At 46.6% G+C, this 21173-nt stretch overlaps 2 protein-coding genes across 2 annotated transcripts; both read right to left on the minus strand.

Annotated features, from left to right (window-relative positions):
- Positions 1 to 3457: 3457 nt before the first annotated feature.
- Positions 3458 to 5020, minus strand: LOC140597748 (uncharacterized). The gene has a single exon (XM_072747267.1). The coding sequence runs from the start codon at positions 4966 to 4968 to the stop codon at positions 3949 to 3951; it is 1020 nt and encodes a 339-aa protein (XP_072603368.1). The 5' UTR covers positions 4969 to 5020; the 3' UTR covers positions 3458 to 3948.
- Positions 5021 to 9504: 4484 nt separating this feature from the next.
- LOC140597750 (uncharacterized) lies at positions 9505 to 10931 on the minus strand. Its single transcript, XM_072747268.1, has one exon. The coding sequence runs from the start codon at positions 10878 to 10880 to the stop codon at positions 9996 to 9998; it is 885 nt and encodes a 294-aa protein (XP_072603369.1). The 5' UTR covers positions 10881 to 10931; the 3' UTR covers positions 9505 to 9995.
- Positions 10932 to 21173: the final 10242 nt, after the last annotated feature.

Genomic DNA, 21173 nt, shown 5'->3' on the forward strand with positions numbered 1-21173 from the left:
ATGTCTCGGTGCTGGCTGTTTTCATGCAACAGCAGGATGTCATGTTGCCTGGGTGTGTGCCGCACTGACAGAAACGCTCAGCCGATGCTTCTGGAGAGTTGGTTTATGTGACTGCAGGGCCGTCCTTGCTCCTGAAATAGGAGAATCCTGACATGGCTGTTTCTATTTTTTTCTGGTATTTTTCTCAGGATCGAGCCAGTTGAAAACTGTGACGCTGGCCTCCATCCTGTATCACTTGCCCACCTTCCAACCAGTGGGATCTGCCCTCCCTCCCGCAGGAAACCACATGCCTGAGCGCTGTTCTTCAGAGTAGCTTCTGGGAAAAACCAAACTCTGACATTACCTATCTCTGTCCCAATTTCCTCACTTCTACCATGGGAACCTTAGGATGTACTTTAAGAATTCCTTCAAGGATTTGGAGGGAGGAGTTAAGTGGCAGAGAAGGAGGGGCCCTTGGGCTTTCCTGATCCCTCCAACACAGCTCTATTGAGGTCAGGTCACTTGGAACACCCAGGAAATTGATAGGAAGGTTGGAAGAAGGATCTGTGTGGTTGGGGGACATGGCCCTGCAGGTATGAGGGGCGTTTAAGTGAATTGGGGGAGAGGAAAACTGTTGTGCCACGGAGGGGAGGGGGGCCGTTTCTGCGGGGAGAGAAAAGGGAGACAAGAGAGAGGGATTGAGAGAGTCCCGTGCTGGGTCCACACAAGAGGAAAAGTCCCTGGGGCACGTGTGTGGCTCAGTTTGTTCAGAGTCTGACTTTGGCTCAGGTCATGATCTCTGGGTCCTGGGGCTGAGGCCCGCATCAGGCTCTCTCAGTGGGAGCTCAGTGGGAGACCGCTCGTCCCTTCCTTCTTTCTCTGTCCCACACCCCTGCAATGCGCGCTTTCCCTCTCTCTCTCTCTCTCTCTCTCTCTCTCTCTGTCTCTCTCTCTCTCTCTCAATAAAAATAGATGGATGACACAAAATGTAGGAGAAAGTTTCATGAGGGAACGTAAATACAGCTTATGTGTTGCCCAACACATGTAGCTAGTGAGTAGCAGAAGAGGAATTCGAACAGTGTTCTTAACAATTCCAAATCTCAAAACCAAGATGTACCGTCTTCTATGATAGAGAAACTAATGACTGAACATAAAATTGGAGATGAAGAGTTGCACAAGGATTGAAGGAGAGTAGTACAGAAAACGGATAGTGCAAGCCAGCAGCATCCTCCGAAGTTGGCACAAACAGAAGTAGGCCCCATAATGGGGTGGGGCTGGAAGCCAGAAGCTCTCTAGAACCTTTCTCTAGATTTCTGTCTGGAAGTTCTGTAGGTTTAGGCTTTACCTTTGGGGCTATAATCTATTTGAGTCGGACGTTGTATATGATATGAGGTATGGGTTGAACTTTATTTTGACGAATGGGGGGACATGTCTGTTTAATTGTTCCAACACCATCTGTTTAAAAGACTACACTTTCTCTGCCTATAAACGTGGCACCTTTCTGCAAAATTCAATGCCTAATAATCGTGTGTCTATTTGTGGACTCTCGGTTTTGTTGCACTGATTTCTGTGTTCATCATTTCATGTGTAGCCCACCAAACAGCTCTGTTTTTGAAACCAAGATGGAGTTTCAGCGCACATGCGATTTTGAACAAGTTACTTTCCTCAACACTGGTTTCCTCAGCTCCAATATGGAAGTAGTGATGCTCACTTTCCAGGACTGTATGACAAATACAGACTGTGCGGGTAAAGCATCTCTCTGAGTGCCCAGTGTGGGGCAGGTCCTCAGGACATGTCAGGAATTCTTCCCATACGTTCTCTGCCTTGTAAACGGAAGTACTGTGGCAGAGAATTCCAGATACGTCCTCTAGGAAGATGATCCTCTCTGTCACATGTAGTGTGTTAACTATTCCAAAGCATTTTTATATCTCTTGAGAAGGTGGCCATGATCAAAACCTCTTATTTTCTGCCCAGAGCCTTCCTTATCCTTGTCCTGCTGGGTGCCTTGGCAGTTGTCCTTATTATTCAGCTTTTCACCCAAAGATCCAGGTTTCCTCCTCTGGGGAGGTAACCTAACTAACATCCGTCTTGACTTGGAAGATTGCATCCTTTCTGCTCCGTTTCTGTTTTCCTTCTCCTTTATCCTCCTTTTCTTGAAAATTCGGATGTGAATTTCCTCTAGCCTGTGTGTCTTTATCTCACAGAACACAGGAAGTTGGGGAAGCCTGGTGGCTCAGTGGTTGAGCATCTGCCTTCAGCTCAGGTGGTGATCCTGGGGTCCTGGAATGGAGTCCCACATCGACCCCCCAACAGGGAGCCTGTTCTCCCTCTGCCTATGTCTCAGCCTCTCTCCCGGTGTCTCTCACGAACAAAGAAAGAAAATCTTAAAAGAAAAGAACACAGGAAATCGTTCTCTTCTTGTTTACCGCCTCAAGACTGTGATTGGATCAAAGCAGCCTATGCCAACTGCATGGGTACCTCAACTATCAGGACGCTACAAACTTCTCTTCTCTGCACAATGTCCAGGTCAGGAGATCAAATTGCCTCAACGTTTGAGAGCCTTGGCATTGTGGCCTGAGCTTGTGTGCTTGCAAGGGTGATTCTTCGTACCAATTTCTTTAAGATGAATGAAATGAGGGGCACTTGGGTGGCGGAGTCAGTGAAGCATCCACTCTTGGGTTTGGCTCAGATCATGATCTCAGGGTTGTGAGACTGAGCCCTGGGTCAGGCTCTATGCTCCTGGGGGGAGTCTGTTTGAGATTCTCTCTCCACCTTGCCTTTCCCACTCATGCTCTCTCTCAAACAAACAAACAAACAAATAAATAAATAAATAGCTCTTAAAAAAAAGAGATAAATGCAATGATACCAGTACGCCAATCCATGACAACAAAGAACAGGTTCCCCTCGGCAAGAATAGGGCCAGGAACACTATATGTGCTAATGAACCTCATGACAGAGAAGTTGCAAACCCCCTTTTCATTAACCAGAACTCTTAAAGGCATATTGGTCATAAAGCTGAGAAGAAGGTTTAAGAAGAGGTTTGTAGACTGAAATGGTTCTGTATGGAAAAGATATAATTATTTCCTTTGTTATTGAAACAACTCAGAATGCATGCCTCCCTTATGCCCTATCACCAGGATTATTTCTATTTTTAGAAAGATGTAACTAATAAAGTCTTTGACCTGAAATCAAAGGACCTGCTTCTGTCAATTATTTGCTGTATGGTCAAGCATTTCCTGCTCCCTAAGTGAGAACGAAAATGGAATGCTAATGTGGGCTCTGCCTGATTTGTGGGACAATTGTGATAACTGAATGAGATAATAAATATATTGAACCTTCAATTTACTTTTGGGCGTCGTATCTACCTATGTGTATACATATTCTTAAAGTAAAACTTCAAGAAGGACTTCATAAAGGAAGTGCTGTAATAACACACACACACACACACGAAAAACGATACGAACCTACAAACATTGGATGCAGGATGACACAGATTTTATTAGGAAAGAACGGAAGGTAGAAAGATCAAAGCCATTGCAAAGAGCTTAGTAAACTGGCAGGACTTACTAAGTATAATGCATCTATCTAAAAAGATGATCACTACTGATCACTGCGGAGAGCTAACTATGCACTCATAAGGGTGTGTTTATATGCTGTAGAAGTGAAGGTGATGATCACTTTTCGGAGACTGAGAGTGTGAATCAATGGATGTTGACCAGCATCTGGGGTTGACCAAATGGAGTGGCTCAGCAATTGGTACAGTAAACCAGAGACACTAGAATCCAATCAAATGGAAGTAGATTGCATTCCCTCCATAGACTCATAAGCATTGCTGAGAAAGATGGCAGGGGCAGTTACACTGCATGTGTTCCCAGGAAAGCCGAGGGAGCAACTTCTCGTAAGACAGGAACTTTGGCAAAATGGCGTAGGATATATATTCCGGGGAGTGCTGAGGCTATAGCAAGTTGCTCAGCAGCAGCAAGGCTGGCAGCAGCTGGATCCACAGCCTTGGGCTAGGCACCCGGGCAGGCAGCAGCAGGTGGGCTGGTAGCAGGTTCTCCTGCAGATGACGGGGGTGCAGCAAGGCTGGCAGCAGCTGGACCCGCAGCCACTGGACCCACAGCAGCTGGGCTGGCAGCAGCTGGACACACAGCATGCGGGCTTGCAGCAGGTGGTCCTACAGCAGGTGGTCTGACAGCACGTTGGGCGGCAGCAGCAAGGCTGGCAGCAGCTGGACCCGCAGCCACTGGACCCACAGCAGCTGGGCTGGCAGCAGCTGGACACACAGCATGTGGGCTTGCAGCACGTGGTCCTACAGCAGGTGGTCTGACAGCACGTTGGGCGGCAGCAGCAAGGCTGGCAGCAGCTGGACCCGCAGCCACTGGACCCACAGCAGCTGGGCTGGCAGCAGCTGGACACACAGCATGCGGGCTTGCAGCAGGTGGTCCTACAGCAGGTGGTCTGACAGCACGTTGGGCGGCAGCAGCAAGGCTGGCAGCAGCTGGACCCGCAGCCACTGGACCCACAGCAGCTGGGCTGGCAGCAGCTGGACACACAGCATGCGGGCTTGCAGCAGGTGGTCCTACAGCAGGTGGTCAGACAGCACGTTGGGCGGCAGCAGCAAGGCTGGCAGCAGCTGGACCCGCAGCCACTGGACCCACAGCAGCTGGGCTGGCAGCAGCTGGACACACAGCAGCTGGGCTTGCAGCAGGTGGTCCTACAGCAGGTGGTCTGACAGCACGTTGGGCGGCAGCAGCAAGGCTGGCAGCAGCTGGACCCGCAGCCACTGAACCCACAGCAGCTGGGCTGGCTGCAGCTGGACACACAGCATGCGGGCTTGCAGCAGGTGGTCCTACAGCAGGTGGTCTGACAGCACGTTGGGCGGCAGCAGCAAGGCTTGCAGCAGCTGGATCCACAGCAGCTGGGCTGGCAGCAGGTGGTCCTGCAGCACGTGGGCTGGCAGCACGGGGAGCAGCACGATTCACTCATGGTGTCGCAGTGGAGGCGTGGGCTTCTGTTCTGAGGTGACGTTCTCAGATTCTGACTGATGCCTCCTTGCATCTGGGGCTTTTATACACTGGACCCCCGCACCCCCAACGTATGGACCAATGGGCAGGACTTCCCTTGTTTATACCGTTTTCCATAGTCACTGGCGCCTGGTGGAAGAGGAAGTTCCCTAAGTGTTAGGAATCCCTAGGGAATAGGTGCTTAACATGTTTCTTATGAGAGTAACTCATAGGAACATTGTCAGAGGGAAGCAAGGTGGTCACATTAGCAGCCTGGTTCTTGCTTCCGGGGCCATGGGATCACGTGATGCAGTTCCTGGGAAGTGGCTGGTGAGTCAATTTCGTGCCCCTTGCCCAGCATTGGTACTTTGGTTGCATGCAGACTGGGAGTATCCCTGAGGTGAAGGGAGCTTGATGTTGATAGGTTCATAGTGATGAATTGCAATCACGCTGGAGCCCGAGTCTGTTTCCCCAAAGCGCCTCATTCCAGACGCCCGCAGGCATCTGTCTCTTGGAGCACCCTACCCCATTTGCAGAGGGCATGCAATCAAAGACACTTGGGTGGAGGACATCTGGCATCATGTCTTCCATATGTCAAGGCCGAATGGAGCAGGTGGATAGAAACAGGACTAAACAAGCATCCATGAACATACTTCCTGAGTGACCAGCAGTCCTGCTCTGATTTACCCAGAAATGAGTGTTTTCCCAGGCCATGGGCCTTTCAGTGGTATAAGCGGGGCAGTTTGGGATGAGTCGGTGACCCCAGTCCTCACCTTGCTAACCAGCAGAGTGAGATATTTAATGGCACTGACTCCACAGTTACTGTTTCCTCTTCCTCCCTCCCCCCGTGCCATCCCTTCTCCTCCTCTTTTCCCTCTTCTCTCTCCTCTGTCTTCCTTTTACACAAATTGTGCCTGCCTGCCATCGTGAAGGAGGAAATGTGGGGTCTGAGTGGAGAAAATCGTAGACTGCAGATGATGCCTTACACATGCCAGCCATAGATCTCAGATCTTCCTGTGTTCAGGGCAATCTCTACGCAGCAGCAGGTCTGCATCTGTATGTCTCGGGGCTGGCTGTTTTCATGCAACAGCAGGATGTCATGTTGCCTGGGTGTGTGCCGCACTGACAGAAACGCTCAGCCGATGCTTCTGGAGAGTTGGTTTATGTGACTGCAGGGCCGTCCTTGCTCCTGAAATAGGAGAATCCTGACATGGCTGTTTCTATTTTTTTCTGGTATTTTTCTCAGGATCGAGCCAGTTGAAAACTGTGACGCTGGCCTCCATCCTGTATCACTTGCCCACCTTCCAACCAGTGGGATCTGCCCTCCCTCCCGCAGGAAACCACATGCCTGAGCGCTGTTCTTCAGAGTAGCTTCTGGGAAAAACCAAACTCTGACATTACCTATCTCTGTCCCAATTTCCTCACTTCTACCATGGGAACCTTAGGATGTACTTTAAGAATTCCTTCAAGGATTTGGAGGGAGGAGTTAAGTGGCAGAGAAGGAGGGGCCCTTGGGCTTTCCTGATCCCTCCAACACAGCTCTATTGAGGTCAGGTCACTTGGAACACCCAGGAAATTGATAGGAAGGTTGGAAGAAGGATCTGTGTGGTTGGGGGACATGGCCCTGCAGGTATGAGGGGCGTTTAAGTGAATTGGGGGAGAGGAAAACTGTTGTGCCACGGAGGGGAGGGGGGCCGTTTCTGCGGGGAGAGAAAAGGGAGACAAGAGAGAGGGATTGAGAGAGTCCCGTGCTGGGTCCACACAAGAGGAAAAGTCCCTGGGGCACGTGTGTGGCTCAGTTTGTTCAGAGTCTGACTTTGGCTCAGGTCATGATCTCTGGGTCCTGGGGCTGAGGCCCGCATCAGGCTCTCTCAGTGGGAGCTCAGTGGGAGACCGCTCGTCCCTTCCTTCTTTCTCTGTCCCACACCCCTGCAATGCGCGCTTTCCCTCTCTCTCTCTCTCTCTCTCTCTCTCTCTGTCTCTCTCTCTCTCTCTCAATAAAAATAGATGGATGACACAAAATGTAGGAGAAAGTTTCATGAGGGAACGTAAATACAGCTTATGTGTTGCCCAACACATGTAGCTAGTGAGTAGCAGAAGAGGAATTCGAACAGTGTTCTTAACAATTCCAAATCTCAAAACCAAGATGTACCGTCTTCTATGATAGAGAAACTAATGACTGAACATAAAATTGGAGATGAAGAGTTGCACAAGGATTGAAGGAGAGTAGTACAGAAAACGGATAGTGCAAGCCAGCAGCATCCTCCGAAGTTGGCACAAACAGAAGTAGGCCCCATAATGGGGTGGGGCTGGAAGCCAGAAGCTCTCTAGAACCTTTCTCTAGATTTCTGTCTGGAAGTTCTGTAGGTTTAGGCTTTACCTTTGGGGCTATAATCTATTTGAGTCGGACGTTGTATATGATATGAGGTATGGGTTGAACTTTATTTTGACGAATGGGGGGACATGTCTGTTTAATTGTTCCAACACCATCTGTTTAAAAGACTACACTTTCTCTGCCTATAAACGTGGCACCTTTCTGCAAAATTCAATGCCTAATAATCGTGTGTCTATTTGTGGACTCTCGGTTTTGTTGCACTGATTTCTGTGTTCATCATTTCATGTGTAGCCCACCAAACAGCTCTGTTTTTGAAACCAAGATGGAGTTTCAGCGCACATGCGATTTTGAACAAGTTACTTTCCTCAACACTGGTTTCCTCAGCTCCAATATGGAAGTAGTGATGCTCACTTTCCAGGACTGTATGACAAATACAGACTGTGCGGGTAAAGCATCTCTCTGAGTGCCCAGTGTGGGGCAGGTCCTCAGGACATGTCAGGAATTCTTCCCATACGTTCTCTGCCTTGTAAACGGAAGTACTGTGGCAGAGAATTCCAGATACGTCCTCTAGGAAGATGATCCTCTCTGTCACATGTAGTGTGTTAACTATTCCAAAGCATTTTTATATCTCTTGAGAAGGTGGCCATGATCAAAACCTCTTATTTTCTGCCCAGAGCCTTCCTTATCCTTGTCCTGCTGGGTGCCTTGGCAGTTGTCCTTATTATTCAGCTTTTCACCCAAAGATCCAGGTTTCCTCCTCTGGGGAGGTAACCTAACTAACATCCGTCTTGACTTGGAAGATTGCATCCTTTCTGCTCCGTTTCTGTTTTCCTTCTCCTTTATCCTCCTTTTCTTGAAAATTCGGATGTGAATTTCCTCTAGCCTGTGTGTCTTTATCTCACAGAACACAGGAAGTTGGGGAAGCCTGGTGGCTCAGTGGTTGAGCATCTGCCTTCAGCTCAGGTGGTGATCCTGGGGTCCTGGAATGGAGTCCCACATCGACCCCCCAACAGGGAGCCTGTTCTCCCTCTGCCTATGTCTCAGCCTCTCTCCCGGTGTCTCTCACGAACAAAGAAAGAAAATCTTAAAAGAAAAGAACACAGGAAATCGTTCTCTTCTTGTTTACCGCCTCAAGACTGTGATTGGATCAAAGCAGCCTATGCCAACTGCATGGGTACCTCAGCGATCAGGACTCTACAAACTTCTTTTCTCTGTACAATGTCCAGGTCAGGAGATCAAATTGCCTCAACGTTTGAGAGCCTTGGCATTGTGGCCTGAGCTTGTGTGCTTGCAAGGGTGATTCTTCGTACCAATTTCTTTAAGATGAATGAAATGAGGGGCACTTGGGTGGCGGAGTCAGTGAAGCATCCACTCTTGGGTTTGGCTCAGATCATGATCTCAGGGTTGTGAGACTGAGCCCTGGGTCAGGCTCTATGCTCCTGGGGGGAGTCTGTTTGAGATTCTCTCTCCACCTTGCCTTTCCCACTCATGCTCTCTCTCAAACAAACAAACAAACAAATAAATAAATAAATAGCTCTTAAAAAAAAGAGATAAATGCAATGATACCAGTACGCCAATCCATGACAACAAAGAACAGGTTCCCCTCGGCAAGAATAGGGCCAGGAACACTATATGTGCTAATGAACCTCATGACAGAGAAGTTGCAAACCCCCTTTTCATTAACCAGAACTCTTAAAGGCATATTGGTCATAAAGCTGAGAAGAAGGATTAAGAAGAGGTTTGTAGACTGAAATGGTTCTGTATGGAAAAGATATAATTATTTCCTTTGTTATTGAAACAACTCAGAATGCATGCCTCCCTTATGCCCTATCACCAGGATTATTTCTATTTTTAGAAAGATGTAACTAATAAAGTCTTTGACCTGAAATCAAAGGACCTGCTTCTGTCAATTATTTGCTGTATGGTCAAGCATTTCCTGCTCCCTAAGTGAGAACGAAAATGGAATGCTAATGTGGGCTCTGCCTGATTTGTGGGACAATTGTGATAACTGAATGAGATAATAAATATATTGAACCTTCAATTTACTTTTGGGCGTCGTATCTACCTATGTGTATACATATTCTTAAAGTAAATCTTCAAGAAGGACTTCATAAAGGAAGTGCTGTAATAACACACACACACACACACACACACGAAAAACGATACGAACCTACAAACATTGGATGCAGGATGACACAGATTTTATTAGGAAAGAACGGAAGGTAGAAAGTTCAAAGCCATTGCAAAGAGCTTAGTAAACTGGCAGGACTTACTAAGTATAATGCATCTATCTAAAAAGATGATCACTACTGATCACTGCGGAGAGCTAACTATGCACTCATAAGGGTGTGTTTATATGCTGTAGAAGTGAAGGTGATGATCACTTTTCGGAGACTGAGAGTGTGAATCAATGGATGTTGACCAGCATCTGGGGTTGACCAAATGGAGTGGCTCAGCAATTGGTACAGTAAACCAGAGACACTAGAATCCAATCAAATGGAAGTAGATTGCATTCCCTCCATAGACTCATAAGCATTGCTGAGAAAGATGGCAGGGGCAGTTACACTGCATGTGTTCCCAGGAAAGCCGAGGGAGCAACTTCTCGTAAGACAGGAACTTTGGCAAAATGGCGTAGGATATATATTCCGGGGAGTGCTGAGGCTATAGCAAGTTGCTCAGCAGCAGCAAGGCTGGCAGCAGCTGGATCCACAGCCTTGGGCTAGGCACCCGGGCAGGCAGCAGCAGGTGGGCTGGTAGCAGGTTCTCCTGCAGATTACGGGGGTGCAGCAAGGCTGGCAGCAGCTGGACCCGCAGCCACTGGACCCACAGCAGCTGGGCTGGCAGCAGCTGGACACACAGCATGTGGGCTTGCAGCAGGTGGTCCTACAGCAGGTGGTCTGACAGCACGTTGGGCGGCAGCAGCAAGGCTGGCAGCAGCTGGACCCGCAGCCACTGGACCCACAGCAGCTGGGCTGGCAGCAGCTGGACACACAGCATGCGGGCTTGCAGCAGGTGGTCCTACAGCAGGTGGTCTGACAGCACGTTGGGCGGCAGCAGCAAGGCTGGCAGCAGCTGGACCCGCAGCCACTGGACCCACAGCAGCTGGGCTGGCAGCAGCTGGACACACAGCATGCGGGCTTGCAGCAGGTGGTCCTACAGCAGGTGGTCTGACAGCACGTCGGGCGGCAGCAGCAAGGCTGGCAGCAGCTGGACCCGCAGCCACTGGACCCACAGCAGCTGGGCTGGCAGCAGCTGGACACACAGCATGCGGGCTTGCAGCAGGTGGTCCTACAGCAGGTGGTCTGACAGCACGTTGGGCGGCAGCAGCAAGGCTGGCAGCAGCTGGACCCGCAGCCACTGGACTCACAGCAGCTGGGCTGGCAGCAGCTGGACACACAGCATGCGGGCTTGCAGCACGTGGTCCTGCAGCAGGTGGTCTGACAGCACGTTGGGCGGCAGCAGCAAGGCTTGCAGCAGCTGGATCCACAGCAGCTGGGCTGGCAGCAGGTGGTCCTGCAGCACGTGGGCTGGCAGCACGGGGAGCAGCACGATTCACTCATGGTGTCGCAGTGGAGGCGTGGGCTTCTGTTCTGAGGTGACGTTCTCAGATTCTGACTGATGCCTCCTTGCATTCTGGGGCTTTTATACACTGGACCCCCGCACCCCCAACGTATGGACCAATGGGCAGGACTTCCCTTGTTTATACCGTTTTCCATAGTCACTGGCGCCTGGTAGAAGAGGAAGTTCCCTAAGTGTTAGGAATCCCTAGGGAATAGTTGCTTAACATGTTTCTTAATTGAGAGTAACTCATAGGAACATTGTCAGAGGGAAGCAAGGTGGTCACATTAGCAGCCTGGTTCTTGCTTCCGGGGCCATGGGATCACGTGATGCAGTTCCTGGGAAGTGGCTGGTGAGTCAATTTCGTGCCCCTTGCCCAGCATTGCTACTTTGGTTGCATGCAGACTGGGAGTATCCCTGAGGTGAAGGGAGCTTGATGTTGATATGTTCATAGTGATGAATTGCAATCACGCTGGAGCCCGAGTCTGTTTCCCCAAAGCGCCTCATTCCAGACGCCCGCAGGCATCTGTCTCTTGGAGCACCCTACCCCATTTGCATAGGGCAGTGCAATCAAAGACACTTGGGTGGAGGACATCTGGCATCATGTCTTCCATATGTCAAGGCCGAATGGAGCAGGTGGATAGAAACAGGACTAAACAAGCATCCATGAACATACTTCCTGAGTGACCAGCAGTCCTGCTCTGATTTACCCAGAAATGAGTGTTTTCCCAGGCCGTGGGCCTTTCAATGGTATAAGCGGGGCAGTTTGGGATGAGTCGGTGACCCCAGTCCTCACCTTGCTCATCAGCAGAGTGAGATATTTAATGGCACTGACTCCACAGTTACTGTTTCCTCTTCCTCCCTCCCCCCGTGCCATCCCTTCTCCTCCTCTTTTCCCTCTTCTCTCTCCTCTGTCTTCCTTTTACACAAATTGTGCCTGCCTGCCATCGTGAAGGAGGAAATGTGGGGTCTGAGTGGAGAAAATCGTAGACTGTAGATGATGCCTTACACATGCCAGCCATAGATCTCAGATCTTCCTGTGTTCAGGGCAATCTCTACGCAGCAGCAGGTCTGCATCTGTATGTCTTGGGGCTTTCATGCTTGTTTTCATGCAACAGCAGGATGTCATGTTGCCTGGGTGTGTGCCGCACTGACAGAAACGCTCAGCCGATGCTTCTGGAGAGTTGGTTTATGTGACTGCAGGGCCGTCCTTGCTCCTGAAATAGGAGAATCCTGACATGGCTGTTTCTATTTTTTCTGGTATTTTTCTCAGGATCGAGCCAGTTGAAAACTGTGACGCTGGCCTCCATCCTGTATCACTTGCCCACCTTCCAACCAGTGGGATCTGCCCTCCCTCCCGCAGGAAACCACATGCCTGAGCGCTGTTCTTCAGAGTAGCTTCTGGGAAAAACCAAACTCTGACATTACCTATCTCTGTCCCAATTTCCTCACTTCTACCATGGGAACCTTAGGATGTACTTTAAGAATTCCTTCAAGGATTAGGAGGGAGGAGTTAAGTGGCAGAGAAGGAGGGGCCCTTGGGCTTTCCTGATCCCTCCAACACAGCTCTATTGAGGTCAGGGCACGTGGAACACCCAGGAAATTGCTAGGAAGGTTGGAAGAAGGATCTGTGTGGTTGGGGGACATGGCCCTGCAGGTATGAGGGGCGTTTAAGTGAATTGGGGGAGAGGAAAACTGTTGTGCCACGGAGGGGAGGGGGGCCGTTTCTTTGGGGAGAGAAAAGGGAGACGAGAGAGAGTGGTTGAGAGAGTCCGGTGTTGGGTCCACACAAGAGGAAAATCCCTGTGGCATGTGTTTGGCTCAGTTTTTTCAGAGTGTGACTTTGGCTCAGGTCAAGTCTCTGGGGGCTGGGCCTGAGGTCCGCTTCAGGATCCCTCAGTTATTGCTCAATGGGGAGTCTGCTAGTGCCCTCCTCTCCCTCTGTCCCTTGTTCTTTCTTTGTTCACTCTCTGTCAAATAAATAAATAGAATTTAAGTATAAAAAATTAAGTAATCTTCGTGGACTCTCAACTTTTGGAGCCAAGTTTTCTTTGTGTCACAGTGTTTTTCAGTTGTGCATCTCATACTCTGAGCTTTTGGGAGTCCCCTTTTCGATCTTTTTCATATCCTCTTGGGGAAAGGGAAGGCACCAGGTGTAGAGGCCTCAACTGTTGTCGGGATCTCCTGAGTCTCACTGGGCTTGGTCCCCTTCTGCAATTCACGTGAAAGAGGCTATATCGCTTCTCTTGAGAGAAAGGATCCTTCAGGTGTTAGATAGCCTGTCTCCCACAGGTGATGAGATGTATACACAAGGTAGATAACCTGGTGATGCTTTTTCAGCTGCTACTCACAGATTTCACACACTGTGCAGCAATGCGACTGCTTTTCTGGCACCGAGGGAGCTAGATACAGCCTGGTAGGGACCTCTTCTTCAGTGGAGGCATTGGATCTATGCAGAGGAGATGTGAAATTTTGAATCCCCGCCATGTGCCAAAGATAAAATGTAGGAGGCTGATGGTCTTCGGTTTTCTGTGAGGGCTTCCTGAACAGCAGGGGATATGAGATATCCTGTCTAATGACAACAGAGTGGGGTGACCCCATATTCCCCTCACCACCAATAGGGTCAGACTTCAAAATCAATGCAGTGGGCCCCAATGGAGGTAGGAGGTGCTTACTTCAAAACCTGTCCTCATGCCCCGTGCTTGGCAAGTGCATATTCACTGGTCAGCACTGACTGAGCCAGTACAATGGGCCTCTCCCTCAAACAGCAGCACAGACAGCACCCCTCTTGCGCCAAGCCTACTGATCATACAGTGCTTCAAAGCATCATGTTCAGTTCTGTTGGAAATACCATCAGATGTTTGTTTTCTTTTCCTTCTTCTTTTTTTTCCCTTTAGATTCAGGCTTATAATTATTTGTTTGTTTCATTCCTTTTCCCATTTTCCTTCCAATAAGGCTTTTGTTTTTACTTTTTTTTTCTTTGAAATCAGACTTATAGTCTTTGGGTTTTTTTTCTTACCTTTTCCTTTTCTCTATCTTTTTTTGATCAGACTTTTTCTTTTCTTTATTTCTTTTTTCTTAGGCTTATTTTAACAAATCAAAGCATACCTAGTTAAAGGCCCAAACAGTCCCCACTGCAAGCAAGGAGGAACTCTGCAGAGGACAACTCATGGGAACGAAGACCCAAAATGCAACAGCAAAGTGCAGAGAGTATATACCAAAAGCATTTGCTAAAGTGCCAGGCCCTGGAAAGTATATGACCCCTTTTTAATATAGCATTACTCTCTGGTGCAGAAAATATAACAAGCTTCCATAATATGCAAAAGACAGAAACTTAGCCAAAATGACAAGATGGAGGAACTCTCCTCAAAAGAAAGTTAAAGAAGAAATCAGAGGCAGGGAACTTGCTCAAAACAGATATAAGCAATATATCTGAATAAGAATTTAGAACAGCAGCCATAAGACTATTAGATGGGCTTGAAAAAAGAGCACAGAAGACACCAGGGATTTCTCTGGTTTCTCTGGAAACCCCTGCTACAGAGATAAAGGACCTAAAAATAGGCTGAAATTAAAAAATGCTATAACTGAGATGCAAAAACAACTGGATATAATCACGAGGATTGAAGAAGCAGAGAATAGGTGATATAGAAGATAAAATTATGGAAAATAATAAAGCTGAGAAGAGGGAAAGGAAACTATTATATCATGAAGGTAGACTTAGGGAACTCAGCAATTCCATAAACAAACAAAAAACTTGTATCATAGAAGTCCTAGAAGAAGAGGAAAAAAAAAGGGGCCGAAGGTATATTTGAACAAATTATAGCTGAGGATTTCCCTAATATGAGTAAGAAAATAGGCATTCAAGTCCAAGATGCATAAAGAACTCCCCTCAAAATCAACAAAAACAGGTCAACACCATAATATATTACAGTAAAACCTGCAAAACACAAAGATAGGGAATTCAGAAAGCCACTAGGGACAAAAGGTCCTTAACTTACAAGAATAGACACATAAAGTTAGCAGCTGACATGTCCACTGAGACCTGGAAGGCCATAAAGGAGTGGATGGAAGTATTCAAAGTGCTAAATGGGAACAATACGCGGCCAAGAATACTTTATCCAGCAAAGCTGTCATTCAAAATACAAGGAGAGATAAAGAGTTTCCAAGACAAGCAGAAACTATAGGAGTTTGTGAATGTTAAACTATCTTTGCACGAAACATGAAAGGGGACACTTTGGGAAAAAGAGAACAAAAGCAAAACAGACTAAAAAGGAACACAGACAATCTACAGGAACAGTGACTTTATAGGTAATACAATAACACTAAATTCATATTTTTCAATAATTACTCTGAATATAAAAGGCCTAGATGCTCTAATAAAAAGACAAAGGGCATCAGAATGAGTAAAAAAAGGACCCATCAATCTGCTGCTTACAAGAGATTCATTTTAGACCCAAAGACACCTCCACATTGAAAGTGACAGGTGGAGAACCATTTAATGTCCATCTAATGGACATCAAAAGAAAGCTGGAATTACTATCTGAGAAGAAGATCTAACAATTGTAAATATGTATGGCCCTAACTTGGGATCAGCCAAATATATGAATCAATTAATAATAAACTTAAAGAAATTCATTGATAATAATGCAATGATATTAGGGGACTTTGACACCCCACTCACAGCAAGGGATGTATAAGCAGAAAATAAACAAGGAAACAAGGGCTCTGAATGACACACTAGACCAGATGGACTTAACAGATATATTCAGAGCTTTTCATCCTAAGACAGTAGAATTATTCTTTTCAAGTGCACAGGGAAAATTACCCAGAATAGATCACAGACTGGGTCACAAATCAGGCCTCCACTGGTACAGAAAGATTGAAATCATACCATGCATACTTTCAGACCACAATGCTATGAAACATCAAGTCAATCACAAGAAAAAAATTGGAAAAGACCAAAATACATGGAGATTAAAGAACATTCAACTAAAGAATGAATGGGTTAACCAGGAAATTAAGAAGAATTAAAAAATGTATGGAAGTAAATGAAAATAAAAGCAAACAGTCCAAAATCTTTGGGATGTAACAAAGGCAGTCTTAAGAGGGAAGTAGATAGCAATACAGGCCTTCCGCAAGAGGCAAGAAAAGTTTCAAATAACAACCTAACCTTACACCTAGGTGTGCTGGAAAAAGAATAGCAAATAGAGCCTAAGTCCAGCCAGAGAAGGGAAATAATAAAGATTAGAGCAGAAATCAATGATACAGAAATTAAAAATAAGAGAGAACAGATCAATGAAACCAGGAGTTGGTTCTTTGAAAGAATTAACAAAAATGGGTAAATCCCTAGCCAGGCTTATCAAAAATAAAAGATAAAGGATCCAAATAAGTAAAATCATGAAGGAAAGAGGAGATTCCCACCAACAGTGCAAGAGCATTCCCCTTTCTCCACATCCACTCCAATATTTGTTATTTCTTGCCTTGTTAATTTTCCCCATTCTCACTGGTGTGAGGTGGTATCTCATTGTGGTTTTGATTTGTATTTCCCTGATGGCAAGTGATGCAGAGCATTTTCTCATGTGCTTGTTGGCCATGCGTATGCCTTCTTTGGTGAAATTTCTGTTCATGTCTTTTGCCCATTTCATGATTGGATTGTTTGTCTTGGGTGTTGAGTTTAAGAAGTTCTTTATAGATCTTGGATTCTAGCCTTTTATCTGATATGTCATTTGCAAATATCTTCTCCCATTCTGTAGGTTGTCTTTTAGTTTTGTTGACTGTTTCTTTGCTGTACAGAAGTCTTTTACCTTGATCAAATCCCAATAGTTCATTTTTGATTTTGTTTCCCTTGCCTTCATAGATGTATCTTGCTAGAAGTTGCTGTGGCCAAGATCAAAAAGGGTGTTGCCCTTGTTCTCCTCTAGGATTTTGATGGATTCTTGTCTCACATTTAGATCTTTCATCCATTTTGAGTTTATCTTTGTATATGGTGTAAGAGAGTGGTCTAGTATCCTTCTTCTGCATGTGGCTGTCCAATTTTCCCAGCACCATTTATTGAAGAGACTGTCTTTTTTTCCAGTGGATAGTCTTTTCTGCTTTGTTAAAGACAAGTTGACCATAGACTTGAGGGCCCATTTCTGAGTTCTCTATTCTGTTCCATTGATCTATGTGTCTGTTTTTGTGCCAGGACCACACTGTCTTGATGATCACAGCTTTGTAATACACCTTGAAATCCAGCATTGTGATGCCCCTGGCATTAGTTTTCTTCTTCAATATTCCCCTGGCTATTCGAGGTCTTTTCTGATTCCACACAAATCTTAAGATGATTTGTTCCAACTCTGTGAAGAAAGTCTGTGGTATTGGATGCCTGACTGGCTTAACAGTTGAGTGTCTGCCTTGGCTCGAGGTGTGATCCTTGCATCTTGGGATCAAAGTCTGCATTGGGCTCCCTGCATGGAGCCTGCTTCTCCCTCGGCCTGTGTCTCTGCCTCTCTCTCTCTCTCATGAATAAATAAATAAAATCTTAAAAAAGAAAGTCCATGATATTTTGATAGGGATTGCATTGAACATGTAAATTTTCCTGGGTAGCATTGACATTTTAGCAATATTGATTCTTCCAATCCATGAGCATGGAATATTTTTCCATCTCTTTGTGTCTTCCTCAATTTCTTTCAGAAGTGTTCTGTAGTTTTTAGGGTAGAGATCCTTTACCTCTTTGGTTAGGTTTATTCCTAGCTATCTTATTCTTTTGGGTGCAATTGTAAATGGGATTGACTCCTTAATTTCTCTTTCTTCAGTCTCATTGTTAGTGTATAGAAATGCCATTGATTTCTGGGCATTGATTTTGTATCCTGCCACACTGCCGAATTGCTGTATAAGTTCTAGCAATCTTGAAGTGGAGTCTTTTGGGTTTCTATGTCATCTGGAAAGAGGGAGAGTTTGACTTCTTCTCTGCCAATGTGAATGCCTTTTATTTCTTTTGTTGCCTGATTGCTGAAGCTAGGAATTCTAGTACTATGTTGAATTCCAGTGGTGAGAGTGGACATCCCTGTTGTGTTCCTGATCTTAAGGGAAAGGCTTTCAGAATGTGAACTGGTACAGCCACTCTGAAACTGTGGAGGTTCCTTAAAGAGTTCAAAGTAGAGCTACTCTACAACTCAGCAATTGTACTACTGGGGATTTATCCCAAATATATAGATGCAGTGAAATGCCGGGACACCTGCACCCCAATGTTTATAGTAGCAGTGTCCACAATAGCCAAAGTGTGTAAGGAGTCTCAATGTCCATTGACAGATGAATGGATAAAGAAGATGTGGTCTATATATACAATAAAATATTACTCAGCCATTAGAAATGACAAATGCCCACCATTTGCTTAGATGTGGATGGAACTGGAAGATGTTATGCTGAGTGAAGTAAATCAATTGGAGAAGGACAATCATTATGTGGTTTCCGTCATATGGGGAATATAAGAAATAGTGAAAGGGATTATAAGGGAAAGGAGGAAAAATGAGTGGGAAAAATTAGGGTGACAAAACATGAGAGACTCCTAACTCTGGGAAACAAACAAGGGGTATTGGAAGGGCAGGTGGGCAGGGTCATGGGGTGACTGGGTGACAAGCACTGAGAGGGGCACTTTATGGGATGAGCACTGGTGTTACACTATATGTTGGCAAATTGAACTCCAATAAATAATATACAAAAAAAGAATACATGTAACCAAAGAGGTAAAAGATTTATACTCTGAAAACTATATACCACTTAAGAATGAAATTGAGGGGAGGCAGGGCAAGATGGTGGAAGAGTAGGGTCCCCAAGTCACCTGTCCCCACCAAGTTACCTAGATAACTTTCAAATCATCTTGAAAACCTACGAATTCGGCCTGAGATTTAAAGAGAGAACAGCTGGAATGCTACAGTGAGAAGAGTTCACGCTTCTATCAAGGTAGGAAGACGGAAAAAAATAAAGAAATAAAAAAAACATCCAAAGGGGAGGGGCCCCTGTGAGGAGTCGGGCTAAGGCTGAGCGGCGAGAGCCTCCGGGCAGGAAAGTCCAGGCCCAGAGAAGTGAGAAGAGATTCTTCCCGGTCGGAAAAGTGCTTGCAGGGAACTCGGGCAGGATTCCAGGACGGGCAGTGGTGTCCCCGGCTCCCAGGGTCACTAACAGAGGGACTGTCCCCGGGGAACAGCACGCCACACACGTGCTAAGCTCCCTAAAGGGCTGAAGTGTGTGCCTTGCGGGGCCCCGGGGCCAGCTCAGGCTGTGGCTCAGGTGGCAGTTCCACGCGGAGGGGGCTACGGGCCCTGGGAGCGCAATTCCAGCGGTGCAGGCCCCAGAGCCCAAGGCGCTGGGGAACACAGCCCAGGATCTGGTGTTCCCCCCAGGACAGGCAGAGGCTGGGAGGTCACAGGACGGCAGGGACGCTCCTGCTGTCGGGCGGCCCCAAGCTGTGCAGAGCAGTGCCCCTCGCCTGCCCCCAGAGCGTCAGGCCCCTGTGGACTGGGAGACTGTGGTAGTTACTGCGGGAGCTGACTCTAGAGCTGGAGGGCTGGCTGCCGCCACTGTTGTTGTTCCTCCTGGTGTCACCTTGTGCCTGGGACTGAGCAGGGCCGCCAGGGAACAGGGGTCTCACAGGATAAACAGCTCCTACTGAACCGTGCACCTGGCAGGGGGCAGGGCAGCGCATGATTTTTACTAGTATTGACAAAAGAAAAGCAAGGGGGTAGGGAATCTGAGAATCAGCACAGCAGCCAGTCCCAAGAAGAACAGCTGGACGGATAGGGGAAGAGCAAGTTCTTGACCGAGCAGTGCTGGAAAGCTCCAGTGGAAGTCGAGGGACTTACAATATAGAATGAGAGGATACCCCTCCTTGTTTTTTTGTTTGCCCTCCTTTTTCTCTTTTTCCAGTACAACTTGTTTTTAGTCATTCTGCACTGAGCAAAATGATTAGAAGGAAGAACTCACCACAAAAGAATCAGAAGCAGTAATCTCTCCCACAGAGTTACAGAATTTGGATTACAATTCAATGTCAGAAAGCCAATTTGGAAGCACAATTATAAAGCTACTGGTGGCTCTGGAAAAAAGCATAAAGGATTCAAGAGACTTTATGACTGCAGAATTTAGATCTAATCAGGCCGAAATTAAAGATCAATTAAATGAGATGCAATCTAAACTGGAGGTCCTAACCATGAGGGTTAATGAGTTAGGAGAAGAGTGAGTGACATAGAAGACAAGTCGATGGCAAGGAAGGAAACTGAGGAAAAAAGAGAAAAACAATTAAAAGATCATGAGGAAAGTTGAGGGAAATAAATGACAGCCTCAAAGGAAAAATCTATGTTTAATTGGGGTTCCAGAGGGCGCCGAAAAGGACGAAGGACCAGAAAGTGTATTTGAACAAATCATAGCTGAGAACTTCCCTAACTTGGGAAGGGAAACAGACATTCAGATCCAGGAGATAGAGAGATCCCCTCTAAAATCAATAAAAAACATTCAACACCCCAGCATTTAATAGTAAAACTTGCAAATTCCAAAGAGAAAATCCTTAAAGCAGCAAGAGACAAGAGATCCCTAACCTTTATGGGGAGAAGTATTAGGTTAACAGCAGACCTCTCCACAGAGGCCTCGCAGGCCAGAAAGGGCTGGCAGGATATATTCAAGGTCCTAAATGAGAAGAATTTATACAGCAAGGCTCTCATTCAGAATAGAAGGAGAGATAAAGAGCTTCCAACATAGGTATAAACTGAAGGAATATGTGACCACCAAACCAGTACTGCAAGAAATATTAAGGGGGACTCTGTAAAAGAAGAGGAAGTACAAAGAAATAATCCACAAAAAACAGGGACTGAATAGGTATTCTGATGACACTAAACTCATATCTTTCAATAGTAACTCTGAACGTGAACGGGCTTAATGACCCCATCAAAAGGTGCAGGGTTTCAGGCTGGATAAAAAAGCAAGACCCATCTATTTGCTGTCACAAGAGACTCATTTTATTTTTTTATTTTAATTTTTTTTATTTATTTATGATAGTCACAGAGAGAGAGAGAGAGAGGCAGAGACACAGGCAGAGGGAGAAGCAGGCTCCATGCACCGGGAGCCTGACGTGGGATTCGATCCCGGATCTCCAGGATCGCGCCCTGGGTCAAAGGCAGGCGCCAAACCGCTGCGCCACCCAGAGACTCATTTTAGACCTAAGGACACCTACAGCTTGAAAATAAAAGGTTGGAAACCATTTACCATTCAAATGGTCCTCAAAGAAAGCAGGGGTAGACATCCTCATATCAGATAAACTAAAGTTT

The sequence above is a fragment of the Vulpes vulpes genome, chromosome 2 (genome assembly GCF_048418805.1).
Source record: "Vulpes vulpes isolate BD-2025 chromosome 2, VulVul3, whole genome shotgun sequence".
In the NCBI taxonomy this organism is placed as follows: domain Eukaryota; kingdom Metazoa; phylum Chordata; class Mammalia; order Carnivora; family Canidae; genus Vulpes; species Vulpes vulpes.